General features: G+C 37.9%; 1 protein-coding gene across 2 annotated transcripts in view; it reads left to right on the forward strand.

Annotated features, from left to right (window-relative positions):
• The window catches only part of LOC124146292 (sodium-coupled monocarboxylate transporter 2-like), a 40,270-nt gene that overhangs the window by 7,303 nt on the left and 12,232 nt on the right, over nucleotides 1-20,735 (forward strand). For both annotated transcript variants that reach the window (XM_046516528.2, XM_046516527.2), the window contains exons 2-6: nucleotides 16,122-16,462; nucleotides 17,372-17,440; nucleotides 17,782-17,833; nucleotides 19,125-19,192; nucleotides 19,784-19,864. In XM_046516528.2, coding sequence (XP_046372484.2) covers nucleotides 16,127-16,462; nucleotides 17,372-17,440; nucleotides 17,782-17,833; nucleotides 19,125-19,192; nucleotides 19,784-19,864 — 606 coding nt within the window. In that variant the 5' untranslated portion in view covers nucleotides 16,122-16,126. The remainder of the gene's footprint in view (nucleotides 1-16,121; nucleotides 16,463-17,371; nucleotides 17,441-17,781; nucleotides 17,834-19,124; nucleotides 19,193-19,783; nucleotides 19,865-20,735) is intronic.

Raw genomic sequence — 20,735 nt, forward strand, 5'->3', positions numbered from 1 at the left:
TATTAGCATCATCATAGTTTCAACAGACAGTTTATGTATGTTAAATGTCTTTGTAGGGAGAATTGCATATCAAAACTGTCATTATTTTATAACTGATGAGTAGAACTTTTTAAGTAACTGGCATGCTACATTTCCTTGGTCCACAGAAACATGTTACCAGTAAACTGACTTGATAAGTAGCATAGCAGTCAGTGTGGTTGGAAACTAACTAAGCCGTCACTACTCAATTAAGTAATTGACAGACAATTGCAAGTGATAATACCCACCTGACACTAATTGCCCTGTTAATCCCTAATCCACCATGAGTTGACATTGAGTTCATCTTGCTAATGAGCTGTTGTGAGCGTAACGAGATGATAAACATCAAAGGTGGGGCAGGCTTTGATCATGTGTTCTGTAGAAGAGATTATGTCACTTGTTTAATGTTTATTTAGGATTAGCTACATCCCTTAATGCTACCAAGACCATACTTTGGATTATCAGACAGTTTGTCTGGATACAACCTGATGTCTCAGCTGTACTTATTGGACTCTGCCTCGTAGCAAACTATGTGTGTGACAAGGACTTTGACCACTCTGTGCAGATGCATAACAATGCATAATGAACTTGGGGTATGATTCAATTATGTCACACAAGTCAAAGATGGGTTCCACTGTATTTAGAAACAGACGATAGATGCAATACTGTGTAACTTTATAACAATCAAATGAGTATTCAAATAGGAATACACATATATTTACAATTACCCTTGAAAAGTTCCAAAACCAAATAGAACTACTTAAATTATGATTACACTTGACCAATATATTTGGCAGTTTTTCCTGTTATTGTTAATCTTAATTAAAGATAGGATAAATGATAAAAGTATGATAATGATTTTACTCATGACTTATCATGGGCAGATATAGCTTTTTTTAAAAGGGGGGGTGCACAATTAAGATCTATTTATTGTCTTTGGTGGTAATCTATACAGAAATAAAGATTTTTTTCAAAATAAAAAGGGGGGTGCGCACCCCCCTCTGTATCCGCCCATACTATTGCCAGTAGCCTAATTAAGGTCCCTTAAATGTAATATACATAGTTTTTAGTCGATTGTTCAGGTGGTTCTTTACAGTTGATTTTTTGTATCAGAGTCTATTTTGGCCTACCAATATCAATATTAAGTGAGATAATTATTTTCAATGTGGCTCCCATTGCAACTAAAGCAAGGAACGATTCAAATTAAGCCTGATTCAGCTGTTACATTGAAATGTATTTGCTCCTCTAATCAGTAATTCAATCAGTTGTATAGTGACTTGATATTTCGTGAAAATATTTGTTGTATGAAATCCTAATGTTACTTACTTTTGTATTTGAGATGATATTTGTATTTGGTAGCCTAGTGGGTAATGCGTCCTCCAAAGCACTGGGTTCTGTTCCCCACATAGGTACTGTGTGAAAAGCCCATTTCTGGTGTCCCCGCAGATATATTGCTGGAATATTGCTAAAAGCTGTGTGGAACTATACTAACTTGCTCACTCATTATATAGTATTAATTTTGGGGTCACTTACATGACTTGTGTGATTGAAAGTTTTGATAATTATGAATACCGTATTCGACGTAATAAGCGCCCAGGACGCTTTCATGGTTTATGCTGGCAGCCTGAAATTTTTATGTACGACAAATATATTTTTCCAGAATTAAATTCGCCATAATTAAGGGTGCATGTCACACACGAGTGTGTATTATACGCAAATAAATAAGTCTTGTATACATTGATCAATTGAAAAGGGTGCTAATTGGGATTGCTCACTAGCCAATATATTAGCAAATATTCCCGTGGGCGCTTATTAGAGCGAGGCGCTTATTACGTCAAATACGGTAGTTCTGTTTTTATGTATAAGAACCTATTTCATGCAATTTTGTTTACCCTTCCTTATATTTTGATATAATGCAAACATTTGAGAAAAATTCAGGTGAGCCTTATGGCACTACAGGAATTGTTTTCAGAAGATCAATTACAATTTTGTATTTTCTGTAAATTTTACTGTTTGCTATGGATTTTTTACATTGGTTAACAGTTGCTTGATAAATTGTCATTACCTTACTCATTGAGAAACCAATTTTTTACCCTTTGTCAATATATGTGTGTTTCTTATATTTTTAATAACAAGCTTTTAAAGATGTTATAAATTGTTTCAGGTACCTGGATTTCACAATGACACCAGATCAGACAAGTCATACAAAGGACTCTCCAGATGATGAATAATCCTCCCCAGAACAACTAACAGGTTCACCTCAGAAAGTGATGACTCTTAATGAATAATGCCACATCAGTGTGATTCTGTAGGTCGTTTCATTACGACATTAATCAAGTCTAAAGGAATTAATACCACAGCAGTGAGACTATGTTTATGTGGTGTACACTGAAGCTGACTATACAAATCTGAATGACTTTTGTGGTTTACTGCACAAACATAATTGACTTTAGATATTCTTCTACCTTGAAATTCTTCTGAGATTTGACTAATTTGTTTATTTAGAAAATGGCATTGAAGCATCTGTTTCTGTTTTTGAAAGTTCTTGCAAACACCTCTGGTTACTGAACCAATGAAATGTCATAAAATCAATAAATATGATTTTTTATCTTAACAAATCTTTTGTTTTGCTTCTTAAGAAATATGATATTGATCATTCATAACAAAGGTGCTAACATATATCAAATATACTAATGCCCTGAATGTTTTCCTACAATTAATACAGCTCACTGAACGAAGTTTTTAGTTCCATGTCAGTAGAAAAATTACATTGATATTTTTATGTACCGGTACTTTATTAGGTGTTTTCTGTGGATGCCATTAGTCTTATGCACCCATTTGGGTTAATGATATTCTGTTTCAAACTTCAACGAAACTCGTCTGTCAAGATGTAACAAGTACTGATACAGTTCCAAAATAATCTTTTAATCTCACCAGGAACAAAGGCCCAAGTGAGCACATAGCCAATGACTTTCATTTTTTTGTCAGAGTGAGTATGGTGTTATGCCACTTTATGAGCAAAATTCCAACGCTTCAACCACTAGGCTAGAACAAACTGGGAATATGAAGATGAAATGTGAGGACCATCATACCAGGACTGAATGCTTTTCATTTAATACGCTGAACATCTAAAATGAAATATATATGAACTTGAAATATGTTTTCATCAAAAGTACATGCCCATAGATCTCAACTTTAAGGGGATATTTACAACTAAAATAACACAGAATATTACTACAACTATCTGCTATGCCCAGGCTAACATTATTTACTAGGAGAAAGACATCTCGAAAAATTGCATCCGGATACCTGCCGGATACCTTCAGCAATGTTCAATTTTCATGGTTAGTTTCCAATATATTTTTAGGTGGTTAACACTTAGCTGAACAAAATGCACCCCCCAAATTGTGACATGTTTTTGGAAACTCAGAATGAGGTATCCGGTGCCGGATCCCTGGACACCCAGATTGAGGTATCCGGTGAGGTATCCGGTGCCGGATACCCGCATTCCAGGTGACATACTTTCCGGTGAGGTGTCAATGCCGGATACCACGGATCTGGTATCCGGCAAGGTATCTGCCACCTGATACCCGGACGCGTTTTGGGTAAGTGTCGGGTGGTATCTGGAAGGTATCCGGTGGTATCCGGAAGGTATCCGGATACCGGAAACTGCATTTTTTTTGCTGTGTAAACTTTTTGTATGTCTTCAAATATATACCTTTCTCCAAAGTGTGCCTCTGTTATATTTTGACACGTTCTGTATAATTCTGAATGAGGCATATCCAGTGCACATATGATCTCATTCTACAGAAAATGACAAAATGTTGTCAATAACTAAAACATGGTATTTTCGTAAAATACGTCTCACATCTGTGTTTCAACACTGTCAGTAGGATATATTCATTCAAGAAAACTCATTTTCTCATGTTGATTCTGCTTTTCGCTTATTTATTTTATATAAACGAAAGTAATTTGGAAATATGTACATTATAAAATTTGTGACGTATTCACTTTGATGTGCTCTTTGGTTTTGGAAATATAATCAAGCTCTATACTTGCAAACTTTAAAATACCCAGACTGCAACTTACAGCAGAACCAATTCTGAGATTAATTAAGCTTTATATGGAAATGACATTTGATGTTGATTGTTTCATGTTCTTCACCAGATTTATAAATTAATAGCGTGCAGACTTCATTGCTGAGTGTTGTTTTATAAATGTTAATTGACGTAGGTTACAATAATTATGCCAAAACAAATAAATTTATTAACTCAACGTGTGATGGAAGCCTATGTCAATATTGCAACTTTTGGTAGAATCACCTAAACTTGTTGAAAGTTTACCTGGGGCGTACGTACATCTACGATTAGACTAACATTTAGTCTCTGAAATCTTATATTACACAATATCCTTCTTGACTCTAAAAATAAAAACAATTCTCTATGCTGTGGAATAGAGCTAGCTTGAGATGGCTAGACTTGCTTTTGTATGCATTTCTAGATTATTATTTTTTCATAAAATAAATATATTCCACGGTCATGGTGCAGGACTAATCTACGATGTAACAATGTCAGTAGTATGAAATAAATCCATATGAATATTCGCGAGCCTAGTGTTAAGCTAATAGTGAGTGAGTTAAAATTTAACGTCGCATCGGCATTATTTCAGCCATATAGCGACGCGACCAAGTTTAATGTGTTCACAATTGAGTAATTTAAGCAAAGTAATATTCAAAATCAAGTCATGTATACCATATTTAAAAACAATTTATGAAACATATTTGAGCATAACAATATAATTCAGTTTTAAAACACGGGCTATAGGCCACCAGTAACCAAACCTAGGCCACCTCGCTGGGGATCATGGGGACTTACAGTACCTCTGCTTCCTGCATGATACCCCAGCAGGATTTACATCATCACTTTAGATACTGGTGGTTGTGAACAATACTTGCCAATATTATAAAAATTGTCAGCCATGAGTTGGCTTAAAAACACTGGTTGATGTTACATCGATTATGATAGGATTACGTGTCTCACAGGGGGACAATATTTTTACGCTACGTTTACCTCCTGGACAGAACTTTCAATAATGTCAGTTGTTTAAGAACAAGCATTTAATTATTCACATACATATTTAAAACTTATTGTACAGACCGATTTCTTTCAAATGCCTAATGATGTGATGCCCGCATACACGGGAAAAGAGATCTTTCAGATTTATGCTTTGATAATGTGAATACCTTGCGATTGCAAAGTCCACACAGTCAAGCAATATATGCTTGACGGTGAACCTTTCATCACAAGGGATACACTTAGGAGGTTCGTCCTCATCTGTCTTAAGCAGATATTCGTGGGTTAACCGACTGTGGCCAATACATCGTCTTAAAACGACCTCGTCGTGTCTTGACTGACATCCCAAGTAGGTTTGACCAATTTTTGGTTTCAATTCGTAAAGTTTATTGCCTTCTATCTGGGTGTCCCACCTCTTTTGCATGAGATCCCGAGTATAACTTTTGATAGTTGGTTTGAAGTAGTGGAGATAATGGTTTGTCAAGAGCTGTTTTAGCTGCAGCATCGGCTTTTGAGTTACCTATTATGCCTACATGACTAGGCAACCAGCAAAAGACGATGTCACATTGGCCAGTAGAAAGATCATTATGGAGTTCTAAAATGTCAAGGATAATAGGGTGATATGGTGAGACAAATTTAAGTGCCTGAAGGCAACGAATCAGAGAAGATGATGAAACTTTTAGATTGGTTTTGTTGTTGATTATAGGTCAAAGCTGTTAAGATAGCTTTGGCCTCAGCAGTAAAAATTGAACTAGAATCTGGGATTCTTGAGGAGACAGTTTTGGATCCAATGATGGTGTTAAGCTAATACACATGCATGACGTCACAATGTGAACGGAGTCATTATGCATGAATGTTAAGAATGTGAAGAATGCGACCTTTGTTAAAATGTCTCAGCCGATGAATTCTTTAGGAATGCCATTGAAGCTATTTTGAATGTAGTCAGGGTAGATATCTTCAGACATATACTAGAATGATCGTCATCCAATGTGATGTCACCCTTTCATGAAAAAGTGTGGAATTTCTCAGGAATGGCATTGAAGCTATTGGAATGTAGTCGGGGTAGATACCTTCAGATACATAGTGGAATTATCGTCACCAAATGGAATGTCACCCTATCGTGAAAGAATGATCTCTTGATATAGCTACTCAATGAATACGAAGACAAGACAAATGTACTCACTCACCATTTGATCATCACAGTCGACTACGAGAATATATATATATATATATATATATATATATATATATATATATATATATATATATATATATATATTGTTTTTTTTGTTTTGTTTACAAAATACAGACAAACCTTTCATTTTTGGATGGAAAATTCTGATTCAACCAATACCATCAATCATTTGGACACGAATAAATGAATAAAAAGTATAGTTTTATAAATAAATATTCGTTACTTTATTCATGCCGTGATATATTTTGTTGTAAAACGTCAGTCCTATTCTTATTTCCAATCTTAATTTCCAACTTTAAAAAATCTCCATCGGTCATATCGTACCTCAAGTTTCCTATCTAAACCCTGAACCGAACCATACACGTCCTTCTTAAATTATATCTACTTCACATAACATATTCATCGAACACATGATAAATGAATGTATGTATGTTGTAAAAGCTAGGTTGAAATGAAACATCCCAAGTTCTTATTAAGTAAACCTGAACAGTTTCAGAATATTTTTTCATACTAAAGCATCTTGTTCGCCGTTGTAAATCGCTTGAGCGCACACGCTGTACAGCAGTTGGGTCATCAAGTATACAATCACCGAGGTAGAAATGGCTTTATCGTCTCGTTTTGAAGACTTAGTACAAATACGACAGTGTTTGTGTACAGTGAAATAAACTATGTTTAAAAGTTGTCAGTAATTCCAGTACCTATCATCAGTCGATAAATGCTTCTTCACAGTGCTCGAACACACAGTTTGTCTTACACTATTCTAAACGAGCTGTCGTTTGTCGTAGCGAAAATCGCACCATACATGACGTGAGGCAGTTTCTGAATGAGAAACCAACAATAAAAAGGTATACGCTTACTCAGGGCGAATGGAAAATGGCAAACAATTTAAATTTAATCACTAGTTTATGCCTATCAACAATGGGATATAAGACGATGGAAAGAAGAAGAAAGTACTCGAGGTACGCTACGTTCATCAATGAAAACCTACTTGTATAGCGCGCAGTGTTGTAGCGATGTTTACATGAATAAAATACTTTCATGTAATGATAGGAGAAATTGCTTGAACGGTTACGGGAAAGCCCAATGTCCAACGGAGCGGATAACGACACTATTATAATATCACACCGATACATGATGATGGTGATGTCGATATTAGAGTATGTCATACATTGAAATATGCTGTGTCTTATAGTTGAACAGTCATTTGTGTCTGGTTCTCCGTGTGAACGAGTGATTACATGAATGAAATGCTATTTTTATGACTTTTTGATTGTTTCGTCATCATTGCTGATCATCAGACTGAAGTGGTGACCAGCCAAGCACGCAGACTTGTCTCGTTGGGGGTCAGCCGTGTTGAAACACATGTTTCACCATTTTGTAGATTTTCGTTTCCAAATAGCCCGGCGCCATACTATTCAGTGTGCGAGCTCAGGCTATGTTACCGCTTATAGATGAAAACCAAGCCTCGCTTTCACACAGGTTATAAATAGATTCAATGCTAAAGGCCCCATAGTGACGTCACAGCCCCTGTCACAGGAAGTGAAAAATCCTGGGCTCTACACCTACCTCATATAAACCTTTTATTACAAATCCTATATGTACATGTAATGTTTTCATATATTTCCCATTTCCACATATGTCAATTTACCAAAATAATACCTAAATATAACCCATCCATGCACTGTAGAGGCTGTGAGAACATGTTTATTGAAGTCACGTGACCTCAAAATATTCTCTCACAGGGTAGAAGTCATTCACAAAAATATGGGTTCCATCTATCTTAAAGGGAGGAGGGGCCAATTCCTATGTTTCCTGCAATCACTGATCACTAAGCTTACTATATCCAACTTAAAACAGGAGGAGCTACAAATGTAAACATGTTTTTAATTGGATAAAAGACAGTCCCCAGTTTCTCCCTCGAAGTGACCAAGAAGTCCCACACAGAGCGGCCAGAAACATAAATAAATCTGGCATCTTACTGATAGCATCACATTCTAGTGACAGATATGTTACTTTAGGGCAGTTTAACACCGTTTGTTTAAATTTGAGTTGACTGATATGTCATTGAGGGACTAATTTGTGTGTCAGGGGTCTAAACTGATGGTTTACAGGTTGTGGTGTTTGACATTTGGTTCTTTCTGTCTTAAGCTGTCTGGACATAGTTTGTCAGTGTTATCACACTGAACAGACATTTGCGCTTAAATAAATCAGAACTTAAATCTCAAATATGTATTGGTTTGTTAGTTTTAATTAGGGAAAGTAACCCTTCACACCACCGGAAGTTGTCAAGATTTTAGTCACGTGACCTCTATCAGTAAAATGATTGGCTCAAACCTATCGTCTGCTGTAGCAGTATACTTCTTTTACTGTTGTGGTGGACGATTACTTTTGGATTATACCTTGGCTATTGCATTTTTATGCTCGGTCATGGCTAAATTGTGTGTTTCAACTGTTATTTTCTTGGAACTCACTTGGAATACCAGTCTCTTACTAACTATTTATCATGATGCGACTTCCAAGTGACACCACTGGAGATTTGTCAAGAAAGGTATGAACATATTGGAATTCTGGCACCTCTATAACTAATGAATTTTCAAGTGGAAAATATCAAGAGTACATTTATACCAATAAGGCTTGTGTATGCAATAATATTATATAGAAGTTTAAACGCTAGTAGAATTTTGCATCTTGTGAATATATGTGCTTTTATGCCATCCAACAAGTCAGAAAAAATAGAAACAAAAGAAAAAATAATGGCATTCCACCTGAGAAAAATGTAAGACATCGTTACATAATGGTAGCCAATGTCGTCCTTGTCAGGTATGCATACAGTTGGGACAATTTAAAAAAAGATGATCCTCATCATGAAATGAATAAACCTTATTATCCAGGTGAAAAGCATTAATATCAAGTGAATATATTTTGTAACATGGAAAGCTAATAAAAGTACAAAAAAGTTGTTTCAGTAGAAACCTCTGTTTAAAAACTCCAGTTGACAGAGACTATAGAGTGAATATGTCATCTGCTAGCAAATTGTATTTACTGTTTGTAGGTCGCACTTGAGAACGAGGCTTGGTTTTTACGGGAAAAGATATCAATTACAAAATTGAGGCTAAGCTCGCACACTGATTTCACACATTTATAAATCTCTATATTTTAACAAATATAACATGCGAATGGAAAGATATATATAACAAACAAACAAACAAACAAACAAACAAACAAACAAACAAATGTGTGTTCCATGATAAAAGTAGTTTTATTCAAAGCACATGCTTTAAAACTAATATGTTTTAAAGTTGGTTGATGACATGTGTACAAGCAATAAGGACTAACAACGTCCAACAATTAAAGAAATGCTTTTTTCTCCTATTGGTAGTCCTGGTCACTCATTTCATCAACATCATTATCAGATTCAGAGTCACTTTCTTCCTCCGTCATATCGACATTGGATAGAATGTCTTTTATGACTTGGATTATATTTTATTTTGCCATCTTCCATTCACTCTGTGGGTGTTCATACCAATACGGAGAAAAATAAGTAAAATATACATAAATGTCTTAATGCCAACTGAAGTTTACTGAGAAAGAAATATGGGAAATGATGGACTTCTGCGTAATGTGTTGGGTACGACATGTAGCCTGAAGTTGGTATCCCCGTGGGCACCAATTGTGCTCCCCTTCTTCTGTTTCTTTAGGGGCGGTCGGGTAGCCTAGTGGTTAAAGCGTTCGCTCGTCACGCAGAAGACCCGGGTTCGATTCCCGACATGGGTACAATGTGTGAAGCCCATTTCTGGTGTCCCCCGCCGTGATATTGCTGGAATATTGCTAAAAGCGGCGTAAAACCATTCTCACTCACTGTTTCTTTATGCACATGAATCGGAATTTCTGCTCGAATGGGCAAAGTCAAAGCAAGATAATCTGGCTTAAGCGTCAGGTATATCGATGATTTGACATCGTTCAATAACGATCAAATAGCCAAATCCCTTCCACTGATTTACCCACCCGACCTCGAAATAAAAAGAGACAAATGAGACCGCCTCATCTGTTTCATATTTAGGTATATGCATAAAGACAAATCAATGTCTATTTACACTCAGTAACGGGGGAAATGATCTGTTCTAGAACTAGCCATTGCTCATTGGGAGATTTTCATTGTCGGAACTTACGATTTGTGTCGTCGAATAATTATATTTGTAGAAGATTCAGCAAATTTGATATATGCTACAGAGTGAAGTATGAATTGTATGACAGAAACATCAACCCAGTTCAAGTCTAGGAGATTAGTCAGTATCAGTAATCTGCGGAAACAAATTCCATTGGGCGTAAAAGGCACAATAGTGGTGAAAATTATGAATTGATGACTGAAAATTGTGGTGACACCAGGTATATGCGAGGACTTTTCTCCGTAGCGTGTTCACTTCAGAACAGGTACAGTTAGGAGGCGAATTTCTTGAGAAGAAAGTGATCTTGCTGGTTTGTATGAAACAATCAAGTGACACTGGCAATCTGGGGCGGTACCAGTGATACACTGCTGGTGATGTACAGGGTTTCATTGTGATCCCGGATGGGACTGGTAGCCAATTTAGGTGTCGAAGTATCTCTGTTTTGTGCTCGCGTTTTCGGCATAGCGAGAAAACTCTGGCAGCTGTTGGGGCGCCGTTCAGCAGAACATTGCAGTTGTCAACTCGGGACATCGCCAAGGCTTAAACTACTTTGATTGCGTCTTTTCTGAGAAACTATATAACATATAGGATATTCTGGAATTGCAAGAAGCAAACATTTGAGATGTGGTTGACATATACTCAACAACAAAAGTTCATGTTACACCAATATTGTAGTGTATTTTTCAAACAAGTAAAGTTCGGTTTTCAATATTGAAACACATGTATGGAATCAAGTCATAAAAACGCAACTGCTACAGAAAAGCATGCATTCCATGCAAAAGTTGACTTTTATGCAAGCCCTATGCATTTCACTACCCAAGAAGAATGGGTATGAAAACATGTGCGTTGACGGAATTCCATATGCATTGTTAAACACCGTCCTGACAACAACCACCGCAATTATTCAACAAATGCCACGCCTGTCCGAAAATGAGCGTCTGCGAGCCATTGGTATGCTTGAAGCAGGATCGAGTCAACGTGATGTTGCAAGACAATTTCAACAGAAACACCACTTGGTGTTTACGGCAACGTTGGCAACAGACTAATGCAGTCAGAGACCATCCTCGGAGTGGCAGGCCACGCGTAACCAATAATTGACAAGACAACTGGATTCGAACAACACACATACGAAATCGATTCCAGCCAGCAACAGTGACTGAAAGAAGCATCCCTGGCCTTCGACGAATATCTTAACAAACCGTACGTCGCCGCCTCAGATGTGCAGGGATTGTCGCAAGAAGACCCGCCAGACGTCCCATTTTGACAGGAAACCACCGTCAAGCACGTCTACAGTGGTGCAGACAGCGTCTACGCTGGACGGCCATGCAGTGGGAAAAGGTTCTATTCACTGACGAGTCTCGTTTTCACCTCAGCCACAGAGATGGACGGATTCGAGTGTACCGACGTCGAGGTGAACGTTACGTCAATCATTGTGTCGTGGAAGAAGATCGGTTCGGGGGATGGCAGCGTTATGGTATGGAGTGGGATTACAGCAAGACAGGATCCGTTTGATAGTGGTAGAGGGAAATCTTAATGGACAGCGCTACCGCGACGAGATCATCGGCCCTGTTGTTCTACCGTTTTTGCGTCGTCATGGCCCAGGCATTACCTTTCAACATGACAACGCCCGGGCTCATATTGCTCGACTTGTTCAGGAGTCTCTTCAACAAAACAACGTGAATGTCATCCCCTGACCGGCTCGCTCCCCTGATCTCTCACCAATCGAGCACATGTGGGATGAGATGGATCGGCGCCTTCGACGTCAGCCACTTGCTCTGCAGACACTCCAGGACCTTCGAAACATGCTCCAGCAGAGATGGACAGATATCACACAGGACTTTGTGCGACGCCTGGTCCATTCCATGAGACGAAGATGTGCTGCGTGCATCGCAACCAGAGGCGGACACACGCTATTGATTTGTAAATTGACATTTTGACATGTTCATGTTTTTTTTTATGAAATCACTTATTTTCTGAAATCAGTTTGGCAAATTAAACCATTTGAACACTTACAGGAGTCTTTTATCTGTTGCAAACCGAAATTGTTTCAGATTTAGTAAAAAACATAACTTTGCATTAAATCTTATTCAGTGTCACAGGAGCTTTTCTTGTTCAGTATATTTATCGGAGTCAAGTTAAGTGTCGAGAATCACTCCGAGAGTTAACAGTGATGGTGTGGTTGATAGATGTAGCACGTGGTGCCAATTTCGAAGTTCTTCTAAACACTAAGCTTTGCGCGGCCGCTTCTGTAGCTGTTGAAGGACTGAATATTAATAATGACGATGAGGATTGTGTTGCTCAATTAATTGCCACAGAGGCTTAGTATACTTGTACAGGCCCTAAAACCCTGCGGAACCTCAAACGTCGGGGCCAAGTCACCTGCTGATAGACCATCAATGTGGATAGTCAAGATCTGTTCCTCTGATTCCCATATTGAATTCTATCCGATTATGTTACCTACGGTGGCCTATTGTTTCGAAAGCAGCATTGAGAAAGCGGCATCAGAGCCCTATATCCACAATCTATTCCACGTGAGTTGAGACAGAAGAGTGACTCTATGAGTATCAGTTAGAAAGGTCAACTTCTTTGCCACCATTAGTTGTTGTTGGTTAAAGAACAAAAACCATACCATCATGTGGGAAGTCACCAAAGTCCTGTCAGCAACAACAACAACTGGTGACAAAGAAAACTAGAAGAAGTCATTGACATAAGGAGACACCAGCCAGCCATGACCGGGAGCAGGTGCTTAGGACTTTTTGCTTGCTTTGAACTTTGTTGGGGCTAATTACCTAGCTGGCTTCAATCTGCCCTTTGCTAGTCTTTCACCTATTAGTGCTAATTGCCCCCCCCCCCCCCCCCCCCCCCCCCCGTTTGCCCCCGTCCATTACTTATCTATGATAACTTAAGTGTTGGCTTCCATTGTTTATTACTTATCACCTATCAGCGCCAATCATCTGTTGGCTTCCTTTGTTAGCTTCTACCCATAGTTATTTTCCACCTTTTGTTATCTTATTAATTTTGTTGTTCTTACATGTACATACATATATATACATATAAACATATACATATACATATACATATATATATATATATATATATATATATATATATATATATATATATCAACTTCAAGTGTTGCCATCGAGACAAGAAGAATGACATGATCTGAACAAGTATAATATTAACTTTACTCATAAAGACTAACAAACAAGTCAAGCTACGCTAAAAAACAACTACATTTTCAACTGTTCAAGGTTGTCACAACCATGAATTTACACAGTTACAGCCTTTTTAATTTTGATATTATTTGCTATAAATAGAAATAATGCCAAAATGAAATTGCTTGATAAAAATACACGTTATAAACATCACCTAACAAAGCAATGAATAAGCCTCTCACGTTAGACAAACTACTCACGGGCACCCAATTTCAAATGGGTGAGTCCCATTCCAATTCCAATTGGACAGTTTTGACAGCCCCGCCTCACCTCCACTGCTGCCGGCGGCTTCATCCTCGTATGCTACGTGTAACAACTTGTAAACTTGTGTCCGTGGTGTGCATACTTTCCCTATACAATAGTGGAAAAGCTGTCAGAGAGTGGTCTTAAATTCTAGACTCTAGCTTGTGCAGCTATGTATTTATGAATAGTACTGTTATTTCCGCTGACGGTACACTCTACTGCGGGTAAGTATATACGTGTGACCACAAACATCTCGTTTCAGCTAAGTGGAAATGGTATTTAAACAGGTTGACCTAATATCTAATAATTTCAGTTCTGATGGCAGCCAAATTGAAAATTTCACGTTTTCCCACTTATTATTAATGTATGTCATGCACAGTATGTAATGTATATGCAAACACACCCAAATTATAGCTTTTAGCGTGATGTGTTACCAAGATACGGACGGTCAGTAAGTAACACTGTATGGTTCAAACCCTCTGGATTGTTTAAGCTGCAATGTTGTGTATATGATCTCTGCAATGGTGACTCTAAAAGCTGCTAAGATTATTCTGATAAATCTAAACATGGTTGCCATATTGATAATATCAGTTTGGTCTATTGGAATTCGGAATTTTAAATGTATGTTGCACAAAACATCTATATTGTGCTGCCTATTGTGATATTTAGCACATTTGACATCCGTGGACCGCCGCTAAAATAGTTTGGCTTTGAATATAGTGGGGAGGTAAAGGCGAAAACTGTGTGTTTTGGGTTAAAAGCACCAAACTTATACATTGAACCATTCCAAACATTTTTGGATATGGATCCACCTCAGCAGCGCCCCCTGGTGGTCGAAAATCCATGATAGCTGCCAAAATGACTTAATCTTCCGATATTGTCAAATGTTTGTTCACAATATCAGTATCATATGCTCATTTCAATCATTTTAATTAAATTTAGCTTTAAAACAATTTCAACTTATGTTTTCCTGAATGTCATTAATTGGAAGCAAGGTCTGTACGAGAGATCTGGGGAATCTTTTGATTGCATGAACTTGTTTAAACAAAACCAACTACCTGTGAAGATCCGGGGTCTTCAGCAACCCATGCTTGCCGGAGGAGGTGACTAACGGGATCGGGTTGTCAGGCTCGCTGAATAGGTTGATGCATGTCATCGTACCCCAATTGCGTGGATTGATGCTCATGATGTCAAGCACTGGATTGTCTGGTCCAGACTCGATTATTTACAGACCGCCTCCATGTAGCTGGAATATTGCTAAGTGCGGCGTTAAACAACAAACAAACAAATAAATTCTTTAACTGTACAAACAACAAGCCTGGAATCGAATCTTGTCAGAAATTCCGATCTTAGAGCTCACAGGCAAGGCACAAATGTTATATTGGAATTTGATAAAGATATTGGACCAGCACTGAAACCTTTCTTCAGTCAAAATTTTGATTCTGAATCATTAATGCAAACTAGCGCAGAACAATTATCCGCAGATGTGAAACAAACATTCAAGGGAGCATTTCCCTCTGACTGTCAGTCTTTGCCTGCTTCTTTGAAGGCTCTAGTCAGTATGATATTGGATGGACCAGGTATAAAAAAACACAATCCTCAACAAGACATACAGTATCTAGCGTCTAAAACTATCTCAGAACATCTTATCATCAAAGCATTAAATCTAGGGGCACCAGCTCATTAACACAAAGACACCACATAGACCGAGAAACGCCAGTCCCTACGCACGCACGCCGGTTTCATTGTACTACCGGTATTGTGGTATAACGCGGGCTGGGATCGAACCATCGACATTCCGATTTTCGGGGAGACTCTTGTCCACTAGACCACAAAGATGGTCATATACCCGTGGGGTCCCTGTAACGCAATTATGGAACTGTATACACCTGCAATGAACTGGTATAGAGGGGTAGAGGGGTTCTTGGACCACACAGCCTAGAAACCGGAAACCATGCTTTTGTTTGTTCAGTATCTTAAGTTCTCTGTTCAATATCCGTTTTTAAAACTCATCACCCGTGCCCCCCAGTGGAAAGAAACGGAAATATTTGATTTGGAGTTTCTGTTTGCAAAAATACGATAAGTTTCCTTTTAAATCTTGTATAAATATTCTGAAGTCACATTTGTCTCCTTCATGCTATAACTAAATCAAAGATTCGCGAGAGAAAGTTAAATATGCAACGTTGACATAACTCTTATTTGTTCAAAGCACGAATGGATTCACACAAGTTTGGACAATGGGATTACACAGTGTTTGGTGTCATGGTGGCCGTCTCGGTGAGTATTGGCATATACCACGCCATAGTCGGCAGGCATGGTAAACTGGAGGAGTACCTTTTGGCTGGACGCTCAATGACCTTCTTCCCAGTCGCGTTGTCGTTGATTGCGACGTTCACGTCGACCATTACCATGCTTGGAGTATCAGCAGAGGCGTACAGTCACGGCATCATGTGGATTTTCAGTGAGATTGCGTTCTCCGTGGGACAGCTCCTGGAAATGTTCCTCCTGTTGACCCTTTTAAAGAGACTCAATATCTCAAGCCCATTTGAGGTAAGAATACATAATTGATCAAAACTGACACACTGCTTGATCTCACTGTATTTCCTTGTTTTTGGTGTGTAAAACATGAGGCACGGTTTCATTAAGATGCACGGTTTTTTATCTATATTTTTTTGATTTTATATATAAGGTGAGTTTAAAGTATAAACTACAATGACACTAAAGAATGCCTGAGTCTGACTGATCAAAATAAGAATACTAATATAGGTATCTACTTCCATAACATACCATAGAATTTAACAAGGCATATCACACATAAACGTAAACCGTGCGCATCAGTAGATCGATATAATACATAGCCTACATATCGATGCATGTATTTATGCTGCCGACAACCTGTTAGAACAGGATATGTTTGATATCGGACCATTATCGGTTTTTGTGGCGACGATTTTTATGTGCTGGATCTTAACCTTAACTGGTTTTATGCCTTGATGATAACACTTAACGAATCTCTATGATTTGCACAGACATTGTAGCATGTTAGAAACATGTTCAGTATTTTGTAAGTTAAAAAAACCCATAATAAATATTACAGGATTCAAATTGCATGTAAGGTAATAAATAGAGTGAATGAAACTATGGTAGCTTACAATCCTCCAAAAAATCACAAATAGTGTAGTATCCAATACCATGTGGACTAATGATTGATACCCATTCTTTATTCTATTGCAGGTAAAAACATCGAATATTCATTTACATTTACCACAGCTGTGCATACTTGGTGTAGAAATAATTTTCGCTTGAAAATACCAAACATAGTACATTGTACGTCGGTAGTAAAATATGCCACCAACTGTATTTGAAAATATTGGTGATATTGTTAACAATGTTATGTATTTTAATTTGTTGTTCAGACTAAATGTATGAACATATTTTCATTTTAAATCTCTCTTCCAGTATCTCGAGGGTCGCTTCAAATCCAAAGCTCTCCGCCTGATCGCGACGGTAGCATCTTGTGTACAGAATGTAAGACCCATATGGGCGCGTCACTAATCAGTTTTACCTCTGAGTAAAATCTATTATCAATCATCGAGGGATCAAAGCCCCGTTTCCCCCAGATTATGACCAACTGTGCCATTTGGGGGTATCCTTAACACCACAGGGAGTAATTTAAGATTTGCACTTCTTCAAAATGAAGTTCTGGTAAGTGCTCAATTCGACTTATAAGTGAAAATGGAAGCGACCATGTATATATCAGTAAAAACATCTTGTATATCCGTTATAGAAGTTTGTATATATTTACAGCTTTAGTCAATGACTTACCTGTTTGGGTTATCGTTTGCTTTATTGTTCATTGCTATTTTCAGATTTTCTACCTGTGCATCGTTCTTTTAGGACAAGGCCTCGCGCTGCGTGCTGGTAGGAAATCAATGAATGTATTCACACATAATACTATTATGCGTTCTTTTCGCAAGTGCTAGCATTGTGTCATGTGCCTACAACACCTGTGTCACAATTCTACCACATACCTACCATTCCAGCATGACAGTTGTTTCTGACCTGTACCACATATTTACCTAACCAGATGACAGTTGTTCCACACATTCGTATTTGCACTGAAAACACTCTGGTTTGACTTAATACATGAACAACAGCTTCACTGCAGCTATATTCCATTCAAACCTCACGATATCACAACTTCACACGTCATGTCTTAATCCAGGAAGGTTATCGCTCTGTTCTTTTCATCATCTTCAATTGTACTGCACTATAATATTTCAAAGCCTGTTCTACACACACAGCACTATCACATGTATCCTATGGACACAGTGATTTCACCATACATATGCCACCTTTCAACTCCACTTTACGCATGTATAACACCTACACTAGTTTACACATCCAGCGTGTTCAACACAACACAGAAGTACGCGTCGCCAAACTGAACTGTGTACTATTATGTTACCAAAACTGTTTGACAGTTGTATTGACCCGTTTGGGATTTGCCATTCAGTAGCATGTTATCTAGACCTGCTTTGTACATGCTGAGGTGCACTATCACTCGTTCTACTGACACCTGGCAATCTATACAACACTTCTACTGCACATGAGTCCTGTACATGTCTCCCTTATATCTACAAAAAAATAACACCACACCGCTCTTTACTTGTACCGCATCTTTTTGTCTAGGAATTTGATGTGTGTGTATTTCTTTGTATAACACCTTATAAAGCAAAGCTCAAAATTTGAAAACACAAATCTCGTTGATGCAGCTGCAAAATGTCTTGTCTATATGAGGTGTCTATTCCCTAATGCAACAATGAAATGGGCCTCATCATACAGTACATTGTGCATTAACCCCTGAAATGAGAACCATTATAATTTAGGGTTTGAGTTGCTGTACAGGGATCCCGTGTATGAACATAGGTCCACAGCAACCCATGTTTCTTGAGAGATATGATTCAATGGATCGGGTGGTCATACCTCTTGACATGGTTGATGCACGTCACCGTATCTCAATTGTGTGGATCGATGCTCATGGTGTCAATCACTAGAATGTCTTGTCCAGACTAGTAAATTTACAGACCACAATCATGTTACAGGAATATTGATGAGTTTTGCGTTGAACAAGAGAAAACACATATAAAACAAACCATTGATGTACCTACAGTTTTGCGCAGGACATTATTATACTGTTTATACTTCTCAGTGACAGGCATCTCTACGACTCATTCAATATTAGTGACGTCAGTGGCAGCTGTTCTCTACACTGCTATAGTGAGTTATCCCTTTATTATGTCATGACACGATAGTGAGCGAAGTGAAATGCGTTTGCATGGAGAATACATCTCATTAAAATCAGATCTTTTACCCTGATGTGAAGATCTGGCGACACCTCATAGCATGTCGAGTCAGGAGAACCATTAGCGAACTGTGGCCTCCTAATCTAAATGAAAGGTGCGTGGGTTCTTGAGATGCTCAGCTGTCATATTCGGCTTCATTTCTTTGCTACCATGATTCGGAAGTTTTGATTTGTACACAAGAAAACCAACACATGACACAACTATTCCTTTGATGCTACACCCTTATGAGTGTAGATGCTGTGTCACTCAGAAACGACATGATGTATCAAATATCCACAACATAATTAAGTGGATGCATTTAATTACATTCGGAATGCTGATCTGAATACTTCGAACACGCGTTCAGAGAATTAAGAAGCCCCCACGCTGATTGGCTTTTATTACATTCACCAATAGTGTAAAGATAGTAAGAAGTTGTTGATGAGTAGTTATGTAGCAATATTTACGACCTAAATTATATTGTGACTGACTGACTGCTGTACAATATTCTTTGTTGTGTTATCAGGGTGGTCTGAAAGCTGTGATATGGACAGATGTCATCCAGTATGTACTTATGATTATTGGAGTGCTAACAGTCACAATAAAGGTGAGATTTGCAGCAACATGTATTTGTCTCGCCAAATCAGGGCATCATTTTGTCATCTCTTGTTAAATAGAATGCTGTTCTGAAACAAACTGCAAATATTTATCATTCGAATACCTAGGGGTCAATTTCATAATAGACACTATTAAGTAAAACTGTGTAAGTTTCACATAACCATTGGTCGCTAAAAATGAGCATTCTCTCTCGTGTCGTCGTTTGAAGCTAAATACATTGGCATTTAGCAATACTTCAGGGTGTTTTCCTTGCCAATCGTTATGCCAGTAGGCTCATTTTCACAGTACATCATCAGGTTAAGGTTGATCACCAACTTCAGATTGGGACTGTCCTCTTGATTAATGCAACTTATAAACAGGACTGTTGCCATGAACAACAAGTTCAGCAGACATGGACCGCATAGCCTGATTCAAGTTTAGCCAGATCGACGTTTAGGGTGGACAGATAGTTATTTGTAATATATATTATTGTTGGGGAGACATTTCAAACAAGCTGCTACATCAGTATATAAAAAAATAACTCAAGTCCCGTTATTATATAAAGTTTGTTGGAGAAATTCGTTGAGCATTGTTTTCACAATTTCAAGAGATGTCATGTTGATTTCCAATAAATGAGTTAGCCTAAGCAATGAAAATATGCAACAGGTTACGATATATTTCAATGGAGGGTTCTTTCATCAATTCCTCTTTCAAAAACCATTATTTTGGAAAAGTCAAGAATTAATTTAAATAATCTTAACTTGAGTAATAATTGTTGCATTTATCACGACCTGTGATCCCTATTCGTAACATTATAATATCTCATGGACCCATATATACTGACTCATTCCAAAATACCGTTTTAACACCATTCTTGTCGT

Source organism: Haliotis rufescens, unplaced genomic scaffold (genome assembly GCF_023055435.1).
Source record: "Haliotis rufescens isolate VD_foot unplaced genomic scaffold, xgHalRufe1.0.p SCAF_2, whole genome shotgun sequence".
Lineage (NCBI taxonomy): Eukaryota > Metazoa > Mollusca > Gastropoda > Lepetellida > Haliotidae > Haliotis > Haliotis rufescens.